Here is a 26,309-nt window from a genome sequence, read left to right as displayed (position 1 = left end):
ATGGTGTTCCCTTTTGCTGTCTGTAAATAAAAGCTCATATTTGGATTTGTTCCAATGCTTGTCTATAGGTGAAGTTCCCTTGCTGGTCAATGGAACGCTGCAGGCCTATGGAGGACAGAGATGTGGTAACTTAAGAGTCCAAACTGGATGCAGCTACAGATGGGTAAAGTGTGTGCCTGGTGGTTTAATGGTGTTGAGGGTAAGAGAATGGGTTTTTATGTCAAAGAATGTTAGCCACAGTGACTAACTGCCATCTGCAGCATGACTGCTGTGCTATTACATTGCCAATGAGTGCCAATGCTGAACTGCCAATACTTATCCAGACACCTGTTATGAAGGTGTAGAGGTGTATTGTACTGTTAAGAGACTTGAAGGACTTAGCAAGCACACAGAGTGCTGGAATTTACAATGTAACATTTGGTCCAGCAACTAGCAGTACCTGGGTTGCTACGAGACAAAAACAAATTCAAATGCAGCCATCAGTTTAAATTATGGCCTGAGATACTAAACTCCAATCAAGGTCAAATTTAGTATTTTGACAATATTAAAACCAATGAAATGATCCGATGGTTTGGGATATAAAAGCGAAAAACAAATTGAACAGCTGGAGAACTGCCAAGCCACCAACATATGCAGACTGCCTGGAGAATAGCTCTCATAAAAGGTACCTTTATCTATCAATGACCTGGGAAACAGAAACCCTAAGAAGATGACTGAGGAAGATATAAAGAGAAGACTCAACAGCTGGCTCGTTTTGAAATTTGAAGTTTTTGGCAAATCTTAATCGGGGGTTTTATCAGACCAGTATTGTAGAAGGGAAAGTAAAAGATAGGTTAGAGAAAGGAATTGTAAATACTTGTTAGTTAATATTCTATGTTAGACTTAATGAATAAAGTTCCTAGTTTAAAAAAAAAATTAAATAGTGGCATTTGGGACAGTTCTTGGCTTCTCGAATTTTAATGGATTACAGCATGGGTTATATCATTTCTGTGTTGCAGGTTTAAATTAGCAGGAGGGATTTACCATGCATCATCACGCCTCTCAAAGTTGGTCTTTGGGTGGGTATCTGCTAGGTGGCAAATTGTTGGGAAATGGCTCATGATAAGATGGAACTGGCATCAGATGTGTGGGATGCCACAGGGGTGGGACAGGTAGTTAACGAGGTGAGTTTGGCAAGACATGAGAACACTCTCTAGGCTTCATAGCGAAACACCCTCCAAAAAACTATGAATTGTGCACTTGGTGCTCCTTTCTCTAGGGTGACTGCCTATCATTATTCATGCAATCTCTATCTCCTGCTGTCATTGAATGTTTCAGTAGTAACCTATGACATTGCATTGGGGATAGACCTGCAGAGTATTTCAAGCTGTCCTATTATTTCAAATTTTCATCAATGAGTTTTATTTCCAATGTCAAACACTGTCAATCTATTAAACACAGTGCAACATCGTACATATTGTGAATCAGACTGAAATGTGAATATTTCAGATAAAATGCAAAAAGAATTAAAGCTTGCATAAAGTTTCAAATTTTTATTTAACATTTGTACATAATAAATACAAATTTTAACAGCCAATACACTGCAGAAAACATTTTGCACATTTGCTTTCTCTGCTTGAAGTACTGACAACTGTACAATGTATAATATGGAAAATAAGCCTAATGTGTAGACAACTAAAAGGGAACATAGTTTGAAACCACTTGGTTCTTAATTTAGAGCAAAAATGCAATTTCAAAACACATGAGAAAAATATAAAATGGAGGCAAACTTTCAAATAATTCATAGGAAAATGAAGTAAGGGATATCAATGAAGGAAGGGGGTATCAATGAAGTTTGGATGAGTTGGCAACAGCAATATTATCAGGCTATAAAAATATGGTCTGTAAACATCATAAAAGTAAACAAAAGAACTTCAGAATACAAAAGAATTTAAAATAGGGTGATACAATACAAGAGTGCAGTTCTAGAGAAACAATAACCTTTCTTTGTTGTAAAACTTTACACTTTTATGTTTCTGGTTTGATTTCATTCCCATTACAATGACTACTTGTGCTTTCTTCCTGTAAATTCCATTAAAATGTCTCATGTTTCATAAAGGCTACAGTTTTTTTGGCTTGGTGATTAAACTCAGCCACTGAATATTATAACGCATGTTTGGACTGTAGGTCTTCACCAGGATTTGAATCTACAGCTCAAGAGGTATGTAGCAGGTAGTGTCACACCACCACACCACCAAAATGATGGAAGTCAGGATCGGTTGTTGGCAGTATATGTACATCCACTGTGTTCTGGAGCTACAAAACACAACTAAAACATGTGGCATCTAGTTCAAAAGGTTCTCAACAACAGTAGCTTCAAATAAGCCAAATGTATACACAGTCACATATTTCACAACCATTCTAGTTTTAAGCTTAACCTCTTTGAGCCAAACATTTAAAATATAGACATTTATGGGTACAGTATCTTTAAATGACCACCTATAAGAAATTTTCTGCAGGTAGTATACTATTTAGTGAGGGTTTTACAGAATTACTCAAAGAATGTGCACAGTTATTGTTTATACTAACCATTATTTGATCAGTGACTTGCTATGACTTTACTTAGTCTATACTAAAATGATTGAGAAACCAGATCCATATCTTTGAGGTGCTAATTTCTAAACTATTATACAGCTTCCAGAAGTTGTGCGATAGCAGCCTTAAAAATAATTACCAAGGTTTTATATAATCAAACATCAATGAAGGATCAAATCACACAGGAATAGTTGAGTTATTAACTCATTGTAAAAAGCTGCAGCACCCTCTCTCCCCAAAACAACTGTTTTTAATTAGGGGATCAGTGAAATTATTAACTTATATATTGGAAGGCTTCAACACTGTTTGCAACTTTAATAAACTGGTGTTTCCTAACTGTGGATAATCAATTAGAACATTGGACAATTAATATTTTGGAGTACTGTTACTTGTTCTCATTTACAATCCTTCCCAGCAGGGTGGACTGAACAAAGATCAGATTTCTCCAGTTGTATTTCTGTGTCTTCCCCTTCTTGGCAAACAGGAGATGTACCTTCCATGTCATGATGAAACAAAAGCACAAGATCTGACAAGATGGCTAAATGACCCAAGGCAGTGTATAGCAGTATTGATCAATGTGAAGGTCACCACACGGGTGAAATCAGAACATGCCCTAAATTAGTTACATAAACAGATGAATTTTCCAGATGAGGCATTGCGTAAGGACTCTACTGGAGTTTAATGTTTGCAATCACAAATCAATTTAAGATGATCAAACTGCTGCATATAAAATCTATGCTACCTTCAAAGCTTTCAAATGAAGCTTTTTTTCCGCTTAATTAACCATGACAAGCATTTAGAAATACTAACACATACCTGATGCAAGCATACAAATTGCACATACTATTTTCACAGACTCACTTTAAGCAGAAATTCTGATTCAGTCTTAATCCTCGATCAACTTGTGTAGTCAGTAAGACTGAACTTTAACAACAGTCAATAATACCTGCCCCTTTTTGATATTTCACAATTTTGTTCTACTACTTTCTTTGCTTTCCTGCTTTGATACAATTTTTTAGCAGGAAAGACACAACCCATCAGTAATGAATTTCTCCAAAGCTATCACCATCAATTTGCTTTGGTTAGCAGGAAGCATAACATAGCAAATATTTCTGAAATGATTCAATTATCACCATTGAAATGAATTGCGAATTTATCAGTGGGGTTTTAGCCAGAATCAGACATGTTTTGAGGTGGTGAAAAAGGGAATGGAGTTTAGTCTTTTAAATGGGAGTTCCCTGCTTGCAACAACAGGTCTGTCCTATAGATTTTAGCATTCAATGTTTCAATCACATATGCAATGATCACATGTAACATGAAACCTCTACATGTTGTATTTCTAAGCAAAGTGATATGATTGATTGTATTTCAGCATAATGTACGCTTTATTATGTTTATCTCAATGTATGCATTTAAATGTACCACAGAAATTAATCTGCATAAAAGGAAAACAAAATGGAATGGCTGCTAAATCAAAGCTTGGAGTTTATGCAATGATTAAAAGGGTAATTAAACTGAATTCCCATTAATTTATTGTTAAAATGATATAAACCCAGCTTGAAATTGGGAAAGTGAGATTTCTAGATTTGAAGAAAGAGAGAGTTGAATATCAAGATGGATCAGAAGTTTCGTTTTCATGCCTACATTACTGGGAAAAGGTTAATACAAAGCTCAGTAGAATTGCAGTGTCTGAACATATTGGTTTTGCTTTTGTCTTAATGGAACAAGTCAGTTGTGAGAAGGTGCAGGACTCAAAAGTTGATTCCCAATGGAGGTAATTTGAGGTTCTCCATAAGTTCTTACTATAAAAGGTACAGGAACCAAATGTTACAATTGAATTTAAAACCACAATTGCTAACCTTAATTTCTCTTCTGGCAGTATTGGTATGCAAGGGTTCACCGGCAAATCAAACTCTTATTGTGAAAGGCAAAAGTTTAAGAGAGAAAAGATCGTTTGAAAAGTGGCAGTTAACAGATTTGAGGTCTTTTGTCTCAAACTGAATCATTCAAGAATCGACTATGAAAAGTTAATCTTTGAATTACATCACCTCTGCTACTTTGTTACTTGAATCTAACAGTTGTATGAAAATACTTGGCAGTTATTAATTTAGTGTTTAGTTTCCAACAATTGACATGCTATCTTAGCTTCTAATCCTGTTTTCCAGTTTACTAAACTTTAGTACATTCAACACAGTGTAAATCTGAAACCCAGACTGTGAAATAAAATTTGAAGTGAGCATAAAGTTCAGAAGTTTGAAGTGTGCTCTAGCAAAATGCAATATAAACAGACATTCGTATTATCAGTGGAGATATGTTTCCTATGTTTTTAAACTTCAAGCCTGCCAATCCTATTTAAATATGGTAATTAAATATTTAATTTATTCACCCAAGAAAGTCAAATGGCTTACTGCAGTCATGAAATTGTGTTACTCAGCAATCAATAATGCCTCCCAGCGTAATACTGTCATATATTCAGGGAAGTATAATGTCAATTTTTTGGACGAAAAAATAATCAGGCTGGCGAGAATTAACTAACATATTATACCTAAGTTAAAAAGTTGTGATTTTAAGGATTTGTTTTAAACTAAGAAGAAAGACAACACATACTCAAGGAGAAAACCTCTTAGTTGAAAAGCATTCATTGCTCTACACCTTCACCGAAAATATCTTCATAAAGTTTTCCACTTTAACATGTCCACAATGTATTTTCTTTCTTGACTAGAAATATTGCATAAATATTAGTCATACACAACCATGGAAAACTATGACTCTTTGAGTTAAGATAGAGGCATTTATTTTTATTCATTCCCTCATTTGTCTGATTCTTTCTTTGCACTGGAGCTACTGAGAGGAACCAGCCCCTCTTAAAAAAAAATTTCACTGCTTACTCAAGCTTTTCCCCTCAATGCTTCTAGCCCATTCACACTACTGCACATTACAGCTGAATACATGTATACAGACTGGATTAATACTAAAGGGAGATATGTCTTACAAGTAGTTCAACTTTATGGCGACAGTAATGTGCTAATGAATGTACAATATAAATTGTAAGAACACAAACTGTGCCTTTAAAAAAAAACTTTACTTCTATCTACATTCCTCAGCATCAAACAACGATGAATGATTGGTATCTGGCACTACAGGCACTGGTGCAGAAATCTAAAGCTATGTATTGGAACTGTACCAGTGAATCATATGTTTCTTTTCCAAAACTGTGCCCTGCACAGCACAATAGGCATATAATTACAGAAGTACCAGACTCTGCAGCACTGGGGACAGATGAAGCAATGTGTTAAATGTCTTTTAAAGAGAGGATTGAAACAAGACTGGACCAGTTAAAATTTAGATTGGTCAAGCAGTATTCCTCGCGTTGAACTTAAAAAAAACACAAAAAACGGCCAGTTTAATTCACCAGAAATATAAAGTGGTGGCTATAAAGGCACATGATATTTGTAAATCAAAGAAGGAACGACAATTTTATTCAGGACCCACACTTCATAACTGCCTTTTTTCCCATTGCCATCCACTGCTCTTTAATTGTAGATTCCATTGCACTGGTGGTGGAGAACTTAAAGGAATCTGAAACAGAAAATGCTGAATAATCCAGTCTCAAGTCTAATTGCACAATGGTGATTTGTTGCTACACCAAAGTTATTTCGACTTCCTCTGTTTTTTCTGTTTTTCGGCGATGGTGCTGGGTAGGTGGAGGAGGAGCAGCCCGTACCTGCAACAAGAGAAATTTCTTCAGCATGTCACGAAATGAATTCTTTGTTTTACTGTTAAGGTGAATTCTCCATATGGCTAATATCTTAAGTTATCAGTTAATGTGTGATGCAGTCTTATAGTGTCCCTTTGACTAATTTGGTAATGGAATCAGGTTTGATCAAATCCCAGAACTTTGTTCAAATAGCATCAGAACCACACATATAAATGATGCTCTGGGGCAGACATAAAATACATTTCATGGGTTACTGCTACTAAGACAGTTATTAGTCATCCAACAATTACAATACTATATTTTTAAAGAGTTAGAAATGTATCTATTCCATCTTTCAATCAGCGCAAAATCTTCCGCCTCACCTGTGCTTCCACTGTGTTCTGTCAAATATAACTAACATGTGTCCCAGATATATCAACTCTTCTTCACATACATTTGTTAGCCCTGCCCAACTAAAATCAATGTGAACAGGGAAATGCAGATCACATAAGCCTTTCCAATTTCTATTTTAGTTATTTTATTTAACCCGTTCAGACATGTTATGATAAACCTCTGGAGCAGGTGGGACTTCAACTTGGATAGGGACATTGCACCTCAAAAGTCCTCAGATTTCTGTTCAATAGTTAGCGTTACATGGCAAATCTGGAACTGTTCTGATTAAAGAGTGCCAAAACTTTGACAGAGCATCTATCTTAAACTGCCCATTAACTCAATAAACAGGCCCTTCAGCCCATGATGTTGCTCCACATATGACACCAAATGAATCCCTTCCGCCTGCTCTTGATCCATATCCCTCCATTCCTTGAATATTCATGTGCTTATCTAAAAGTCCCTGACATACCACAATTGTATATGCCTCCACCACCACCCCTGGCAGCGTATTCCAGACTCCTACCACTGTGTAAAAAAGAAACTTGCCCCTCACATTTCCTTTGTACTTTCCCCCTCTCACCTTAACTGCATGCCGTCTAATATTAGACATTTCAATTCTGGGAAAGATTCTAACTGTCAACCCTATCTATGCATCTCATAATTTTATAGACTTCCACCAGTCTACTCAGTCTTCACTACTACAAGGAAAACCCGAATTTTTCTAGCCTCTCCTTATAACTCCTATCCTCTAATCCTGGTAAACCCCTTTGGAACCCTCTCCAAAGCCTCTATATCCTTTCTGTAATAGAGCGACAAGAATTTAACACAATGGCTAAACACACCATGTGCTATAGTACTCAACAGTTAAACATCAGATTTGATCCTGTTCTCTATAGTGTAAACTCCTGACTTTGGAGCTAAACTCAGATCCCCAAATAGTCTGAACTAACTCGTAAATACCTGAAGGCTTCTTTCTGTATTTTACACAGTAAAAATTACATTGCCACCTGTTAACAAATTACATGGGTTTCTTCAGTCACGTTGGTCTCCATCAAAGGCTTGACAATAAGTCTTTAATTATTCATGAACAAAAACAGAAATTTCTGGAAAAGCTCAGCAGGTCTGGCAGCATCTGTGAAGAGGAATCAGAGCGAATGTTTCGGGTCCACTGACCCTTCCTCAGAACAAAATCAGCCTGGCCAATTATGTTGCCTCTTGATAAATTTGGACATGGAGGACATTAAATTTATTTCTCTTGCTACAGCTTTACTGAATCAAATCTATATGAATGTGAATTGTACAGTACGGTTTAGGGACTGGGATCATTCTTGACCACCACATTATTGGCTTTGGGACTAGAAAAAAACATTTCCATCCCAGTCATGTCAAGTTGAAACCAGAATTTCCTCATTATTTGCTCTGGTACTTTTCAAGTATGAATGAATTATATAGGTTTAGTAATTTCCATTAGTGAAATAAGACTTCCCAGCCCGTAAATTAATTCCAGAAAATCTTATAGGGAGTGAATTCTTGCTCTTGATGGTTAATAACTTCTACTTCCTCAATGAAATGGAGGTCAATACATGGTGCGCTGCTTAACAGAGAAAATTTTTGATTATGTAAGATATACAATGTTTCCAGTGGTGGTCTTTCTTCGAATGGGGGTGGGAGTTGCTTGATCATTCACTTAACTTCTAATTAGATTCCACCAGGTCTGTACATTTGATTTTCTGCTGGTTGTAATCAATGCCTTGCTAATCACTCTGACTTGTCTGATAATACAGTTAAACTTACTTCGGTGTCTCAGTTGAAAGTAATTATATGTTCATTGACATTGATGTGTGTCTAATCCAGACAGTGTGACTGGCTCTTTGATTTCCCTAGGGCACATCATGGTTAGATCAGATACCTTAATGTCTTTGACAGGTTGGGCATATTGACTAAAAATGATCAATTTATTTGCATTGGATGAATATCTACTTTATAAGCAGAATACTAATCTCACATGTGAGGCTTTTACTACATCACAGTAGAGGCAGGGATTTCTTTCCCTCCAACATGCTGTGTTTCAATAATTGTAATGACGTTGGAAATGTCTGTATCATTGCTTTTACCCACATTTGAGGATTGCTCTGTTTTCCATTTGAACATCTGATTGTCTCACCAGTTGTGTTGTCTCGTTTTACACCATTATTACATTTTAATGGTTTAAAATGAAACAACACAACTGGTGAGATAATCAGATGCTCAAATGTAAAACAGAGCAATCCTCAAAGGTGAGCAAAAGCAATGATAATTACATTTCAATGTAATAATTCTGATAGAAAGCAATCAGCTATTGCAACAATACAGTTTCTGATTAATTCTCCTTTTAAATCTCTGTCGACACATTCCTCAATTACCCTGCAAAAATCATTGATAAAATTGATTCACCTGACTGCCGAATTCCTCTATTCTGGCTGTTTCCAAAATCGTAATTGCTCTGACATTGAAGTAACTAACAAAGGCTTTTAAAACATCAAGTTTGTCTGATTCCTTTTAAGTACATCACCTCTATCTCTTAAACAGAGCAAGTATCAACTTATTATGCTGCATATTGGTTGCCTAATCTTAATGCATATATATACAGTAGCTACAAAAGCAGGTCAGAGGCTCAGAATATTGCAGCATGTAGCTCACCTTATGATTCCCGAATGTCAACCCACCATCTACAAGTTAGAAATGTGTTGGAATATTCCACACTGTCTAGATGAGTGCAGCTCCAACAATACTCAAGGAATTTGATTAGCACCCCATCCACAAACATTTAGTCCCTCCACTACAGATGCAAGTAGCAGTGTGTATCATATACAAAATGCATGCCAAAAATTCACCAAAGCTCCTCAGACATCACCTTTAAACCACTCAAGCATTACCATCTAGAAGGACAATGGCAGCAGACATATGGGAACACCACCATCTGTAAGATCAACTCCAGTCCAGAAGTTTAATATATAACCTGAATAATGTGGTTCCCAACACTGATCCTATGGAACTCCACTAGTCACTGACTACCATCTACACAGTCTTCTGCCAGTTAGCCAATCCTCTATCCATTAGGAGAAAGTGAGGACTGCAGATGCTGGAGATCAGAGGGGAAAAATGTGTTGCTGGAAAAGCGCAGCAGGTCAGGCAGCATCCAATGAGCAGGAGAATCGATGTTTCGCATAAGCCTTTCTCCAGGAATGAGGAGGTGTGCCAAGCAGGCTAAGATAAAAGTAGGGAGGAGGGACTTGGGGGAGGGGCATTGGGATTGATATAGGCGGAAGGAGGTTAAGGTGAGAGTGATAGGCCGGAGAGGGGGTGTGGTCGGAGGTCAGGAAGATGATCGCAGGTCAAGAAGGCGGTGCTGAGTCTGAGGGTTGGGACTGTGATAAGGTGGGGGAGGGGAAATGAGAAAGCTGGAGAAATCTGCATTCATCCTAACCCTCCAACCACAAGGGATGAATGCAGATTTCTCCAGCGTTCTCATTTCCCCTCCCCCCACCTTATCTCAGTCCCAACCCTCGGACTCAGCACCGCCTTCTTGACCTGCGATCTTCTTCCCGACCTCTCCGCCCCCACCCCCTCTCCGGCCTATCACCCTCACCTTAGCCTCCTTCCACTTATCGCATTCCCAACGCCCTTCCCCCAAGTCCCTCCTCCCTACCTTTTATCTTAGCCTGCTTGGCACACCCTCCTCATTCCTGAAGAAGGGCTTATGCCCGAAATGTTGATTCCCCTGCTCCGTGGATGCTGCCTGACCTACTGCGCTTTTCCAGCAACACATTTTCAGCTCAATCCTCTACCCATGCCAGCAACTTGCCTCTAACAAATGGTCTGTTATTTTGTTTAGCATCCTCTTGTGTCGCACCTCATCAAAACCCTTCTAGAATCCAACAGATCAGGTTCACTGGCTCTCTGTTGTCTAACTTGCTTGTAACCACTTCAAAGATAACAGATTTGTCAGGCATGACCCCCTCCTTGATGAAACTGTGCTGACTGAGCCCTATTTTATCATTCACTTCCAAGAACTCTGCCATGTCATCCTTAATAATGGGCTCTAAAATCTTACCTAACCACCCTCCAGTTTCCTGCTTCCCTCCCTTCTTAAACAGGGATATTACATTAGCCATTTTCCAGTTCTCTGGGGACCCTCCCTGACTCCAGTGATTCCCAAAAGATCACCAATAATGCCTCTACAATCTCCTCAGCTATGTCCTTCAGAACCAGGGCAGCATGGTGGCTCAGTGATTAGCACTGCTGCCTCACAGTGCCAGGGACCCAGGTTCAATTCTCACCTTGGGCAACTGTTTGTGTGGAGTTTGCACATTCCCCCAGTGTCTGCGTGGGTTTCCTCCGGGTGCTCCAGTTTCCACCCACAATCCAAAGCTGTGCAGGTTAGGTGCATTGGCCATACTAAATTGCCCACAGTGTTAGGTACGTTAGTCAGAGGATTAATGACCTCTCAACTCCTATACTCAATACTCTGACCAATAAAAGAAAGCATACCAAACGCCTTCTTCACTATCCTATCTACCTGCGACTCCACTTTCAAGGAGCTATGAACCTGCACTCCAAGCTCTCTTTGTTCAGCAACACTCCCTAGGACCTTACCATTAAGTGTATAAATCCTGCTAAGATTTGCTTTCCCAAAATGTAGCAGCTCGCATTTATCTGAATTAAACTCCATCTGCCACTTCTCAGCCCATTAGCCCATCTGGTCCAGATCCTGTTGTAATCTGAGGTAACCCTCTTCGCTGTCCACTACACCTCCAATTTTGGTGTCATCTACAAATTCACTAACTACACCTCTTATGCTTGCATCCAAATCATTTATGTAAATGACAAAAAGTATAGGACCCAGCACTGATCCTTGTGGCACTCCACTGGTCACAGGCCTCCAGTCTGAAAAACAACCCTCCCCTACCACCCTCTGTCTTCTACCTTTGAGCCAGTCCTGTATCCAAATGGCTAGTTCGCCTTGTATTCCATGAGATCCAACCTTGCTAATCAGTCTCCCATGGGGAACCTTGTTGAACGCCTTACTGAAGTCCATATAGATCACATCTACTGCTCTGCTCTCAATCTTCTTTGTTACTTCTTAAAAAAACTCAACTCTGGACAGGTCCTCCCTCATGTCTCTGTAGTTACTTTTACTCAATTGTAATACCGTTACATCTGATTCCAGCTTCTCTCTCTCTCAAATTGCAGGGTGAATTCTTTCATATTGTGGTCACTGCCATCTAGGGATTCCTTCACCTTAAGTTCCCTAATTAAGTCTGCATCATCACACATCAAATCTAGAATTGCTTGCTCCATAATGGGGTCTACCAGAAATAGCTCCAAAAGGCCATCGTGTAGCCATTCCATGGATTCAGTTTCTTGAGATCTGCTACCACCCGATTTTCCCAGTCTACCTGCAAGTTGAAGTACCCCATGATTATTGCAAAAGTGCCTTTCTTACATGTCTTTTTGATCTCCTGATTTATTTTCTTCTCACATCCCGACTACTGCTTGGCTGCTACACAACACCCATCAGGATCGTTTTTCTTTGCGGTTCTTAACTTTACCCATTCAGATTCCACACCTTTCGATTCTATATCACTTGTTATTGATTTAATTTCATGTCATACTGACAAAGCAACCCCACTCCCTCTGTCCATATGCCTATCCTTTCGACATTTAGTTCCCAGCCCTGAGCCCCTTACAGCCATGTCTCTGTGATACCCACTTCGTAGTTGCCAATTTCAAATCTGCACTACAAGTTCATTTACTTTGTGTGTACTGCATGCATTTAAATACAAAACTCTCAGTCCTGTGTTGATTACCCAACTTCTGGATGTCAGCAAACGCAGCCTTTGTTTCTCCTGTGTTAGGAAGTTGAAGGCATGTACTGTACCCTTAAGAGACTGAATGCTGTTCTGAACTGAGAGCTTACAAGCACCTGTATATATGACTAGATGGCAGTCCCAGAGTGTACTGGAAAATTGAAAATACGTAACATTTAGCTGTGGAACGAATATTCGAGTTTCGGTTGCTGTTTTGACAACAATTTGAATTTAATAAGTTTAAATTCAGTTTATTAATGACTTGGATGAGGGGATTGAAGGATGGGTCAGCAAGTTTGAAGACGACAAAGGTTGGAGGTGTCATTGACAGTATCGAGGGCTGTTGGAGGCTGCAGCGGGACATTGACAGGATGCAGAGATGGGCTGAGAGGTGGCAGATGGAGTTCAACCTGGATAAATGCGAGGTGATGCATTTTGGAAGGTCGAATTTGAAAGCTGAGTGCAGGATTAAGGATAGGATTCTTGGCAGTGTGGAGGAACAGAGGGATTTTGGTGTGCAGGTACATAGATCCCTTAAAATGGCCATCCAAGTGGACAGGGTTGTTAAGAAAGCATATGGTGTTTTGGCTTTCATTAACAGGGAAATTGAGTTTAAGAGTCATGAGATCTTGTTGCAGCTCTATAAAACTTTGGTTAGACCGCACTTGGAATACTGCATCCAGTTCTGGTCGCCCTATTATAGGAAAGATGCGAATGCTTTGGAGAGGGTTCAGAGGAGGTTTACCAGGATGCTGCCTGGACTGGAGGGCTTATCTTATGAAGAGAGGTTGACTGAGCTCAGACTTTTTTCATTGGAGAAAAGGAGGAGGAGAGGGGACCTAATTGAGGTATACAAGATAATGAGAGGCATAGATAGAGTCGATAGCCAGAGACTATTTCCCAGGGCAGAAATGACTAACACGAGGAGTCATAGATTTAAGCTGGTTGGAGGAAAGTATAGAGGGGATGTCAGAGGCGGGTTCTTTACACAGAGAGTTGTGAGAGCATGGAATGCGTTGCCAGCAGCAATTGTGGAAGCAAGGTCATTGGGGACATTTAAGAGACTACTAACATGCATATGGTCACAGAAATTTGAGGGTGCATATATGAGAATCAGTGGTCGGCATAACATCATGGGCTGAAGGGCCTGTTCTGTGCTGTACTGTTCTATGTTCTAAATACTATCCCAGGATACCAAAACCCAATTGAGTTTGAATTTATTGTTTTGTCAACATAGAACCAATGAGACGATCCGATTTTGGGGGTATTAAAATGCAGACATTTTGAAAATTGGAGAGAGAGCCAAAATTGAGAGAGACCCAAGAAATTAAGAAACACTCTCTATCAAAGGTATCCTTTCATTGAAACATATTCAAAGTAAAAGGGAAAGACGACGACCCAGGGAATTCTGCACACGGAAGAGTGAAGTCACAGAAGATGACAGCGGTTGTGTGCTTTTGAAATTAAGTTGATGTAATTTTAATACGTGTCTAATTGGAATAGCATATTGTCATAGAGTTGGAGGCAGGTAATAAGCAGTTGAGAGAAAGGGGGGCTTGGAGTTGTGAATAGTTGTTATTTAATATTCACTTTTAGAGTTCAAAATAAATTGATACTATTTTCTTTAAATAGTGGAATTTGGGAATTATCTGCCACTCATAATTTAACAGATTATGATGAGAGGTGAGCTTTCCTGGGTGTTTGGTTTAATTAACAGAAGGGTTCACTGCCATATTAAAACAACTAGGACATTATTCTATCACAATCCTGTGACAAACAACATGGTCCTTCTTCACCCTTGCTATTTGCATGAATAAGTAACCTACCAGGATGCCAAATTGAACTGGACTTCGTTCCAACTGGTCAAGTTTCTCCTCCCGTTACGTACAGTCAGTTGTAGAGGGAGAGGATTTAAATGTTTCTTGATTGGCTAACTCAAATTTCCTAATAGTTTTCCAATTATAAAGACTGTAAGTGTACAGTTAAGGGACTAAGCACAAGGTCATTATCAGCTGAATTAGTTATGATGACTCTTGGTCAACCTGGTGAGTTTGATGGATTACTTCATTTTTGATGACGTCCTCCTGTCAACTCAAAATTAAGAAGCTTGTTTTTATATTTTTTGATTCCTCATCTAGCCTGTTCATTTCCCATGAAAGAGCAGCATCGGAGCCTAGTTCACTTGGAGTTTCCTGTTCAATTTCCGTCAGACTATTTGATGCATGGAGAATAAGTGTGGAATGAAAGTGGTGAGCAACATATTCTGCCGCTCCAGTATTTTTTAAAGAGGCAGCTTTGGTGTACTTGTAGTATCACTAGACATAGAACATAGTTCCAACCCCGCCATTCAATTCATGCACTCAATTAGAAACCTGGGAACTGAAATATTCCACACTCACTGGTTTTTCATTGTTTATGCTAGAAGTAAAATCTTCAAAATAATAACTCGAATAATATGGTATGTTTTGTCAAACCAGATTTCCTTTTCACAAATCCATATTGACTCCATTTAATTTCACCATTTTTTTCTAAATATCTAGTTATCACATCATTTATAATAGATGGCTAAATTTTCTGTACAGTGTGCATCAATGTATGCCAATTTGATTTTTGCTACATGGTTGCAGACATTAAACATCAGTCTGTCTGAAATTTCCATTTATAGATAATGGCACCAAACTATTATGGAGCTAGTTATTTAGATTAGATTACTTAGTGTGGAAACAGGCCCTTCAGCCCAACAAGTCCACACCGCCCCGCCGAAGCGCAACCCACCCATACCCCTACATTTACCCCTTACCTAACACTACGGGCAATTTAGCATGGCCAATTCACCTGACCTGCACATCTTTGGACTGTGGGAGGAAACCGGAGCACCCGGAGGAAACCCATGCAGACACAGGGAGAATGTGCAAACTCCACACAGAATGTGCAATCTCCAATTCTTGCACATTTTTCCATTTGACTTCGATAATTAGTAGCTTTAATGTGCCAATTTTTTTTCCATTGTCTTTTTGGAGGATAACTTTTCATTCTTAGAAACTGGTGTCATCAATTACATGCTGAAGGTAAATCGTTTAATCACTTTTAAGCACCGTGTAAATGCCAAAGACGCATGTTGAAACTATAAATCCAGCAATTTGCAGCAGGAGGCTAACAAGTGGGTATAACGTAATTATATTTCAAACAATATTGATCCAGAAGTGCCAAAAAGGCGGCATGTTGGCTCAGTGGTTAGCACTGCTGCCTCTCAGTGCCAGGGACCCTGTTCGATTCCAACCTCGGGCGACTGTCTGTGTGGAGTTTGCACATTATCCCAGTGTCTGCTTGGGTTTCCTCCGAGTGCTCCGGTTTCCTCCCACAGTCCAAAGATGTGCAGGTGAGGTGAATTGGTCATGCTAAATTGCCCATAGAGTTAGTTGCATTGGCCAGGGGTAAATGTGAGGTGGGGGGGTTACTCTTCGGAGGGTTGGTGTGGACTAGTTGGACCGAAGGGCCTGTTTCCATAGGGTAGGGAATCTAATCTCATTTAATCTAAATGGTTGACCCATCTCTGCATCCACTGGAGGTCTCCAGCATCGTGGATGCCAGTCTTCGGCCAATTCGATTCGCTGCTTGTGATATCAAGAAACAGCTCAAGGCAATGGATATTGCAAAAATTACAGGCCTACACAACATTCCAACAATAGCAGTGAAGACGGGTGTTCTAGAGTTTGCTGCACTCCAAGCCAAGCTGTTCCAGTACAGCTACATTTACCTGATAATGTGAAAAATTACATAAGAATGCCTTGTGAACAAAGGCAGGACAAATCTGACCTGGCCAATTGTTACTCCATTAGTCAACTTTCAATCATCAATAAAATGATGGAGAGTGCCATCAATAGGGCAGCACAGTGGCTAGCACTGCAGCCTCACAGCGCCAGGGACCCAGGTTCGATTCCAGCTTCAGCCAACTGTCTGTGTGGAGTTTGCACATTCTCTCCGTGCCTGCGTGGGTTTCCTCCGGGTGCTCCGGTTTCCTCCCATAGCCTAAAGATGTGTATGTCAGGTGGATTGGCCATGCTAAATTGCCCATAGTGTTAGGTGCATTACACAGAGGGAAATGGGTCTGGGTGGGTTACTCTTCAGAGGGTTGGTATGGACTTGTTGGGCCGAAGGGCCTGTTTCCACACTGTAGGGAATTTAATCTAATCAAATCAACACTGCTATCAATTAGCACATGCTTAACAATAATCTTCTCACTAACACTCAGGTTGGGTTCCGCCAACCTTGGTTCAAATGTGGATAATAAGCTGAATTCGAGAATTAAATGCTCCTAACATCATTCTAACATATTGTGTTTGACGTGTGGCACCAAAGAATCAGAACAAATCTAGAGTCAATGGGAATCAGAGGAATCTCTCCACTGGTTGAAGTCATATCTGGCACAAAGGAAAACAGTTATGGTTGTTGGATATCAACCATCTCATCTTCAGAACATCTCTGTAGGAGATTTGCAATAATGTATCCTAGGCCCAACTATCTTCAGCTGCTTCATCGTCCCATTTGAAGCTCAGAAGTTGAGATATTTCCTGATGATTGCACGAGTTTCAACAATTTGTGACTTCCCAGATATTGACGCAATCCATGTCCATATGCTGTAAGACCTGGATAATATGTAGGTTAACAATGAAAAGTGGAAAGTAATACTTGTGCCACATAAAGTGCCAGGCAATGGCCATCTCCAACAAGAGAGAATCTAACCATCATCCCTTCACATTCAATGTCTTACCATCACTCAATCCCCCATTGTCAACATACTTAGGATTACCATTAAGCTGACACTGAACTTTACCATCCTTATAAATGCAGTGGCTACAAGAGCTCATCAAAAGCTAGAGCACAGCAGCTTTGAACTGTCCTTCTGACTCCCCAAATCCTGTCCACTATCTAGAAGGTCAAAGTCAGGAGTGTGATTGAATACTTCCCTCTTGCCTGTGAAGGGCAGTTCCAACAACACTCAAGAAGCTTGACACTATCCAGGACAAGCAGCCCACTTGATTGGCATCACATGCACAAACATCCACTCCCTCAAGCACCGACAGTCAGTAGCAACACTGTACAATCTACATATTGCACTGCAGAAACTGACCAAGAACCTTCGACAGCATCTTCCAAAGCACTGGGCATTGCCACCCTGAAAGACCAGGGCAGCAGATACATGGGGACACTACCATACTCAATTTCCCCTTCAAACCACTCATCATCCAGACTTGAGTTACACGAAGTACTTGAAACATGTCTGTCTCCAAAGACTTAACAAGACATCCTTACCATGTGATCTCTAACATAATGATGTCACTTGCATTCTAATCCTTCAAACTTCATTTTACACTTTGTCACAGCTTGTGTATTTTATATTGGTACTTAAGTTATCTTTCGTGTCCCCAGGGTTGGATGGATAAAAATACATCAGTTGGAGTTCACATGCTTGAGATAACACATGCTGGTACATATATTTACAGTTGTCAAATAAGATGGTTTAATGTTCCACAGCGAACAAAACACACTAGCCCTAGGTACACCTGAAGAATGGTCACTGAACAGACATGCACACTTACAGAACTGTACATCAGTACCAGCTAATGTCTTTAAAAGTCACCTGTAGGTTGAAACAGAACCACTCTACAGCTTCATTACAATGTTAGTTGCAACACTTTATGACTGAAAAGCATTATGCAGAACATACCGGTCGGATTTTCCCAATTGATGTTTCTGGTGTGTATCTCTGTGGCTGTTGATTAGTGGATGCTTCCAAAAGTAAGCTTTCATGATCTGAAAATTGAATCCAAGAAGTACACTCTGATACAATGTCATCATAAGCACAGATGTTCATGACAGCTACAAGTGTTTTTGATTATTGGTTAGGCCAGTTTTAGAATAGTGTGCGCAATTCTGGTCTCCCTCCTATCGGAAAGACGTCATGAAACTTGAAAGGGTTCAGAAAAGATTTACAAGGACGTTGCCAGTGTTGGAAGATTTGAGATATAGAGGAAGGCTGAATAAGCTGGGGCTGTTTTGTCTGGAGTGTAAGTCATGAGGGGCATGGATAGGGTAAACAGATAAGGTCTTTTCCCTGGGGTGGGGGATTCCAGAAATAGAGGGGCATACATTTAGGGTGAGAGGGGAAGAATTTAAAAGGGATCTAAGGGGCAACTTTTTCACACAGGGGGTGGAACGTGTATAGAACGAGCTGCCAGAGGATGTGGAGGAGGCTGATACATTTACAGCATTTAAAAGACATCTGAATGGGTATATGAATAGGAAGTATTTAGAGGGATATGGGCCAAGTTCTGGCAAATGGAACTAGATTAGATTAGGCTATCTGGTCGGCATGGATGAGTTGGACCAAAGGGTCTGTTTCCGTGCTGTACATCTCTATGACTTTAAGTGTATCTTGCATTGACAGATTAAAATAACAGCTTTGGACTCCATTTGTACCCATTTTAATTCCAAGTAGAACTCAAAATATTGTCCCAGATCTTTCAATCATGATCAGAAAGCTCAATTCTGTTCCTAATCACACAAAGACATATACCAAAACCACAGAGAATGTTGGAGAAATTCAGCAGGTCTGGCAGCACCTTTAGAGAGGAGACAGAATTAATGTTTTGAGTTTGGTACATCTCTTCTTCAGAACTTTCTGAAGTTATACTGGACTCAAAACGTGAACAGTTTCTCTTTCTACAGACCTAGTGGGTTTCCAGAATTCTCTGTTTATTGTAGATTTCTAGCATCTGCGATATTATTTTATTAAAGAAATATACCAATTATCGTGGAGGAATTCTACTTGTGAACTTCTGAGCCATGAGACTTCCCAGCCAGAACAGTGTAGTCCATGCCAAAGATCCACAAAATCAGCAATGAAGTGAACTGGCACTGAAACTATATACCTTTTAAGTACATTAGGTATTGTATTTCAAGATTTAAAGGTCCTCCAGCCACTGTTGACAAGTGCTGAAAGAACACAAGTGTGTAAGTGGCAGGTGGAATTAGGGGGATGGTAGGAAGGAGTTAGGGTGAAGAGAAAGTGGGTGCATTAAGCTGAGGAGGGGAGGGTCAGATGGATACAAAGTCAGTTCAGGTTGGTACAGACAGTTCAGGAGGGGGGAGTTGAATCTGAGGTGGGAGTAGTGGATTTTATTAGGGGGTGCGGCCTCAGCTCGGATGCATGGGATGGGTGTCTATGGGGAATGTCAGTACACGAATGACTGGGAAGTCAGTTTCATAGTTAGCCAGATGTTAGAGCAGGTGTTGAATACTAACTATTCTTAGTGAACTATTCAGTAAGTCAGTTGGAATCATTCAAAATCTTCTACTTTAATTAACAGTTGGGGACCTTTTTTGGAGGGTTCTAGATAATGGGTAATTGCCCACTGAAAATTTCAACTGCTCCAGGTAAATCCCACATTGTCAGCACGTTTGGACTGTCACATGGTCCTGAACATGTCTTGGAAGTTCTGGGCAATTATACTTGTAGAACAGGTACATGATTATCACCAGAGAGCTGGATTTTAGAGACTCTGTCAACATGTTGGAAGATCTGATGGGGGGAATGGAGCAGGCTTGTAAAATACTGTGTGACCTTCCAACTGACTTCTTGTCTATTCTCAATGCGTCATTCACCCTGAGAGACACCTATTGAGACACTCATGTAGCCAACTAATGACCACTTAAATGCCTCATTTAACCTCTGTAGCTACTCTATCCAGAGCAGGTGGAAGCGCATGCTAAGTGGGTTGCCCAGCAGCTTGTACTGTGCATGTCAGCACCAGGTATGGGGGTGATATCCTTTTGAGTCCCAGTACAAATCAGAGGAATTGATCCCAGACTGTCACTCTCCACCTTTAAACCTTCACTCCTGGCCTCGTAAGCCTGTCCAATCCAACATTCTTGCTGTGCCTCGAGGCCACATCCTGACAATATTTAGCTCGAAGTTTGGCCTGATAACCACCTCTTTTTCAGGGACTGAACGTAGTTGCAGCAGTTGCCATAACATAAGCTTGCATTGCCTGGGTAAGACAGTCAGGTTAGCTGGTAGCTTTCCAGTGCAGAACTTATCCATACTCAGGTTAGCAGTTTCAACTACAGAAAAGCAAAACAGCCTCCAGTGTGAAATGGCTGCAAGGCAGCTGGCTTTCTGGTACTCAGGCTTCCAATTGATATTTTGAGAGGAAATGGCGCCTGAAAAAAATCTAACTCATAAGCTATGGTGATCCTGTGTGTAAATAGTTAATAAAATCAGTTATTATAACACATAACTCAGATGCTCTGGTACAGGGGTTTGGTTAGCTCAGCTGGTTAGATGGCTGGTTTGTGGTGCAGTGCGATGCCAACAGTGTGGGTTCAACTCCTGCACTGGCTGAGGTTTCCATGAAGGACTCTCCTCAACCATTCCCCTCATCTGAGGGTTGGTGACCCTCAAGGTTAAATCAATACTAGTCAGTTCTCTCTAATAAAGCGAGCATAACTTTATGGTTTAGTAGGACTATGGTGATTTTACCTTACGTTGTGGCAGAGTGTCCATACTTTACCTGTTACTGAAGGTGATCTGGGGAAGGATTGTGATCCTGTCTTGTCTGGACTGCTGAAAGGGCTGGAAGGTGGCTGATCATACAATGGTAATGAAGGAAGACTGGCCTGTGGTCTTGAGGATGGAGATACCTGCTTAAAAATAATTGAGGGGGGCTGATAATTCCTCATATTATTATGCATATCAGTCCAAACATTTTTGTAATGAATGTCTTTGTTTATTCCCCTGCCTTAATAAATTTATTAATCCAGATAAAGTTTCTATTGTAAGTTGTTTTCACCAACAAGAGCCTGCAATTTCATCATATCCTCAAGGACAGCACAAAAAGCAATAACTTATATATATTTACACAAGTTAATGAAAACCAGAATTTGATTCTGATAATTGTAAATACTATACTGATGCTGAAAGATTCACGGGCAAGCTGTGTCATGGTCAACTTATTTTGTAAATGCATAACTTACCTGTGAAATTGATCATCAGTCATCCTGTAAAAACAGAAAATAGGAGTAGGAAGCCATTCGGCCCTTTGAACTGCTGCCTCATTCAACATAATAATGATTGATCATCTAACTCAGTACCCTTTCGCCGCATTTTCCCCATTCCCTTTGATCCCTTTAATTTCAAAAACCATATCTAACTCCTCCTTGAAAACATTCAATGTTTGGCCTCAACCACTTTCTGTGGCAGAGAACTCCACAAGTTCACTATTGTCTGGATGAAGAAATTTCTCCTCATCTCAGTCATAAATGGCCTACCCCATATCCTTAAACTGTGATCACTGGTTCTGGAAACTCCAGAAATTGTGAACACTTGCTCTATTTATTTTGTCTAATCCTGTTAGAATTAACTAGGTTTCTATGTGATTCCCCCTCATTCTTCTAAACTCCAGTGAATATAATCCTAACTGATGTAGTCTCTCCTAACTCTGTCAGTCCTACCATCCAAGCAATCAGTCTGGTAAACCTTCACTGGACTCCCTCTATAGCCAGAAAATACTTCCTCAGATAAGGAGACTAAAACTGAACACAATACTCCAGATGTGGTCTCACCAAGTCCCTGTACAATTGCAGCAAGACATCCCTCCTCCTTTATTTGAATCCTTTTGCTATGAAGGCCAGCTATACCATTTACATTTATTGTATATACTTCCTGCTGCCTCAGGAAATTCGCCAACATAATCAAAGACCCTTCCCATCTGGTTGTACACTTTTCCACACTCTTCTAATCAGGCATAGAGGCCTGGTGGTCTACAGTTTCTTAAATGACGAAGATACAAAAGGTTGAAAACACATACCAAAAGATTCAAGAACAGCTACTTCCCTGCTGTTCTTAAGAATGGTTTTGTCATGTTAGAGTTGATCTTTCTCTGTAGCTGTAACATGATATTCTGCATTCTGTTCCATTACTCTGATGTACTTATGTAAGGTATGATTTATCTGGTTAGCAAAACAATACTCTTCACTGTATCTCAGTACTTGTGACGATAATAAATCAAACCAAAATTGCCTTCCTCACTGACTTCTGCATTTGAATGCCTACTTTCAACAACTGCTGTGCAAGAATATTCAGATCTTGTTTCATCTCCCTTTTTCCCAATCTATTGCCGTTCAGATAATGATTTGCCTTCCTGTGTTTATTACCAAAGTGGATAACCTCTCATTTATCCATGCTATATTTCATCTGCTATGCATTTTCCCACTCACTCAACTTGTCCAAATCACACTGAGGCATATCTGCACCCTCCACAGTTCACCTGCCCACCCAACTTTGTGACATTGGAAACTTGGAGATATTATATATTATTTTGATGAAGGAACTAGATATATGAAGAATAGCTGGGGTCTATGCACTGATCTCTGCATTACCCCACTAGTCACTGCCTGCTAGTTGGAAAACAACACATACTATTCAAAGCTTTTATGTTTTTAAATAACCTCTTGATGGATAAGTAAATTTATAAATTTTCTGGAAATAAGACTATGAGTAGTCATGACAAATGATAACACAAAAGGCTTGAGTATCGCTGAAAAAAGAAACATTTTGTTATAGGTTTTGGAATTTTGTGCACAGTTCCGGTCGCCACACTACCAAAAGGATGTGAAGGCTTTAGAGGTGGTACAGAAAAGATTTACCAGGAAATTCCTATTTTGGACAGTATTTGCTCGGAGGAGAGATTCGGCAAACTTTGTTTTCATGTGAATGTCGGAGGTCGAGGACGTGACTTGGTAGGAGTCACAAAATTATGAGAGGCATGGATTGAATGGATGGTCAGTCTTTTTCCCAGGGTAGAAATGTCAATTTCTAGTGGACATTAACTTAAGTTAAAAAGGGGGCAAGTTTAAAGGAGATGAGAGAAGCAAGTTTTTTTTTAAACACAGAGGATGGTAATTACCTGGAATGTGCTGCCAAAGGAGGTGGTAGAAACAGATACAATAGCAACATTTAAGAAGCATCTTGACAGATACATGAATAAGTGAGGAATAGAGGGATATGGACTGCATAGAGGCAAAATATATTTAGTTTAGAAAGGCATCATGCATTGACATAGGCTTGGTGGGTCAAAGGGCCTGTTCCTGTGCTGTACTGTTCTTCTGTCTTGTGCTCATCAGGATAATTCACAAAAAATATCAAAGTAGAGGGGAAACAATGTTTATACTGCATTAGAGACGCATGCTGATTGTTTGGTAAGTAAACTTTGATTGGTATGGCAATGCCATGGACAATGCACCAGTTTATGAACAGTAACAGTCAGGCTACAAATTTGAAATCATGCATATTCACTCTTATTAGTCAAGACACTGCTGTGAGAAATGAACCAGTGAATGGCTGTCATCTATTTTGCTGTATTGAAATAGGTGCATTGCATGTTCTTTTGTTTGCAAAGAACAGAGCCCTATGTTTTAATAGTTTCCAGTAAAGTGCTACACTGCGAGCCAGATTCTCAATCCTAAATTGTAAGCATAATTGTATGCACACTCAGAATTATATAGCAAATGTTGGACATTTGAAAGTTGTCAGTAGATTACATAGACTGAGTCAGAATTTTGCTTGTTGTGAACAAGCATATGCTGTTTGATATGACTGATATATGGTTTACAAACCTAGAATCACACCAGCACTGAAATTCTTGTACACATCACTCATGTGTGTGATGGACAGAACATCCTTTTGACTTAATGGCACCATGCTTTTGATGGTGAACGACAATCGTATTGCTCCTGCACAGCAGCATAAAACAGTATTTTTCAGATCGAAAAGCGACAGTCTTAGGTCTGTTCAAGAGATTCACACAAGAAATGCTTTGATCAGGGTAGTCATTATCCTGCAGGATGGCTTTCAGGTGCCCTATTACAACAACAAGTTTGCACAATGAACACATTGTTCAGGTTGTATTTAGGAGGTTGCCAAAAAGGCCAAACTTATTGGACATGAAGAATTCCAATGTATATATTTAAGAGTAAAAATATTTTCTCCAAGGGAATGCCTGTATCAGCATCCACTTGCACAATCTGCACTCTCAACGTATAAAAAAGTTGCTTTCTGTTTAGTTTGGTATTCCTTTCAATTGTCTTGAAAGCTTCAACAAAATGTCTTTTTACAGCAATAGAAATACCTTTGTTAGATTGTATCCCAGTATTCTTTATTTGAACAGAAGAACAATGTAAAGAGGGAAAATGTATGAACAGAGATAATTTAGAAACAAAGACAAATGCAGATAAAGACCCATGTCAAAAAGCTGGCACATATCAAGAAAAATGGGAGGTTGCTAAGAGACTGCTTGTGAAAATGCCTGCATTGCACTCAAGCTGCTCATTTAAAATATCATAGAGAGCGCTTGTGGAAGGCCAAAAGGTTAGAAATAGGGTAAAAAAATCTCAATCTGTCACCTCAGGAAATGCACAAATATGCATTCAGATGCAGCTCAACCTAGCCACAACTGCCAAGACTACTTCAGTCTTCCACACTGATTGCTAAAACCTTGATATTTTTGTCCAGCATTGCATGAAATACCTTTTGTTGTATTTTCTTTACCCTTTAATTCAAAAAGCACTGCTAAATGTGTGATAAATATATTTAACTTGCTCTCTTCAATTAACTCAGGTATTTCTTAAAACACGCTAATTTTATCTTGACTATGAATTTTAAGTTTTCCCATAAATGGTGCTCACTCTTTCCAAACAGAGGCGTTCCATGACTGTTGGCCAGATAATTTGTGCATCTAAACAGGATGGAAACAAAACCTTCGAGCCACTGCTGTCAACTCCCAAACTTCTTTCAAGAATTAAAGTTGGATGCGTTCAGGACTCAACAGTTAATTCACCTGAATTTCTGCTAATTACCCTCCTGTTCACAATAAACTTCTGTTCTGCACTTCTCTAACCTCTTCTCTTAGTACAGCTCACTTCCACGATAAATAGCTGAAAACTGACAAAGGTGAAACATCATTGATTTGAAATATAAACTTCCTCTCTGTAGGTGATGCTTGATCACTTGAAACTTTCCAGCATTTTCTGTTTTACAGTATTTTGCTTTTCTGCCGAAGCTAAGAGATTTGTCAAATGTGTTTAATGTTATGAAAGGTTTACAGTGAATGTATAAAGAGATGTTTTTAATGGCTGAAGGGTCAACACCAAAGGAGACAGAGGAATGCAGTTTCTGATAGTCTGTGGATACAATGGCCTTTGAAGGGCGATTTCATAAATATTTTAAGGAGATAAAAAAATTCTTGAACTGTGGGCAAAAGCAACGCAGTAGGACTAACCGGATTACTCTGCAAATGAATCAGCAGACTCAATGGGCTAAAGTCTGTTTTATCTTTCTATATTTTTCATTATTTTGAGGCCTGTGATGCATATAATTATACGATTTTCTTCATTACTTTTCAACACTATTCATATAAAGTCCATTTTTATGCAATTGGCGAAGGTTTAATGCTGTAGTGAAATCCTTTTGAAATACTGCCACCTACCCTCCCGTTTCCCCCTCCATATCCTTTTGAAGGTGTTGTAACCAGGATTAGCAAGGATGCAGACTTGTCAAATGGAACTATGAACTACAGATGAGTAAAGAGATTTAGTGGTTTGAGCATAGAAATTATCGAAAATAATTATGTAAACATTCTAATGGAATGTTGGCCTTTACTTCAACAGGGGGTGAAGTACAAAGAGATGTTATGTTATGTCGCAGCTGGATTAGTGCTTTCAGCTCTGGGCACTACAGC

General features: G+C 39.6%; 1 protein-coding gene across 7 annotated transcripts in view; it reads right to left on the bottom strand.

Annotated features, from left to right (window-relative positions):
• Nucleotides 1-1,517: 1,517 nt before the first annotated feature.
• The window catches only part of LOC122550843 (F-BAR and double SH3 domains protein 2-like), a 230,720-nt gene continuing 205,928 nt past the window's right edge, over nt 1,518-26,309 (bottom strand). For 5 of the 7 annotated variants that reach the window (XM_087988313.1, XM_043692169.2, XM_087988314.1 and 2 more), the window contains 3 exons: nt 21,087-21,219; nt 18,242-18,327; nt 1,518-6,298 (listed from right to left, as the gene is read on the bottom strand). In XM_087988313.1, the coding sequence (XP_087844439.1) occupies nt 6,215-6,298; nt 18,242-18,327; nt 21,087-21,219 (303 nt within the window). In that variant the 3' untranslated portion in view covers nt 1,518-6,214. The remainder of the gene's footprint in view (nt 6,299-18,241; nt 18,328-21,086; nt 21,220-26,309) is intronic. The other 2 variants (XM_043692170.2, XM_043692173.2) reach the window with 1 other exon arrangement.

This window comes from Chiloscyllium plagiosum, unplaced genomic scaffold (assembly GCF_037043375.1).
Source record: "Chiloscyllium plagiosum isolate Xiang-an unplaced genomic scaffold, Cpla_swu_hap1 HiC_scaffold_6, whole genome shotgun sequence".
NCBI lineage: Eukaryota > Metazoa > Chordata > Chondrichthyes > Orectolobiformes > Hemiscylliidae > Chiloscyllium > Chiloscyllium plagiosum.
Note: the sequence above shows the minus strand (reverse complement) of the source record. Positions and strands in the feature narration are given on the sequence as shown.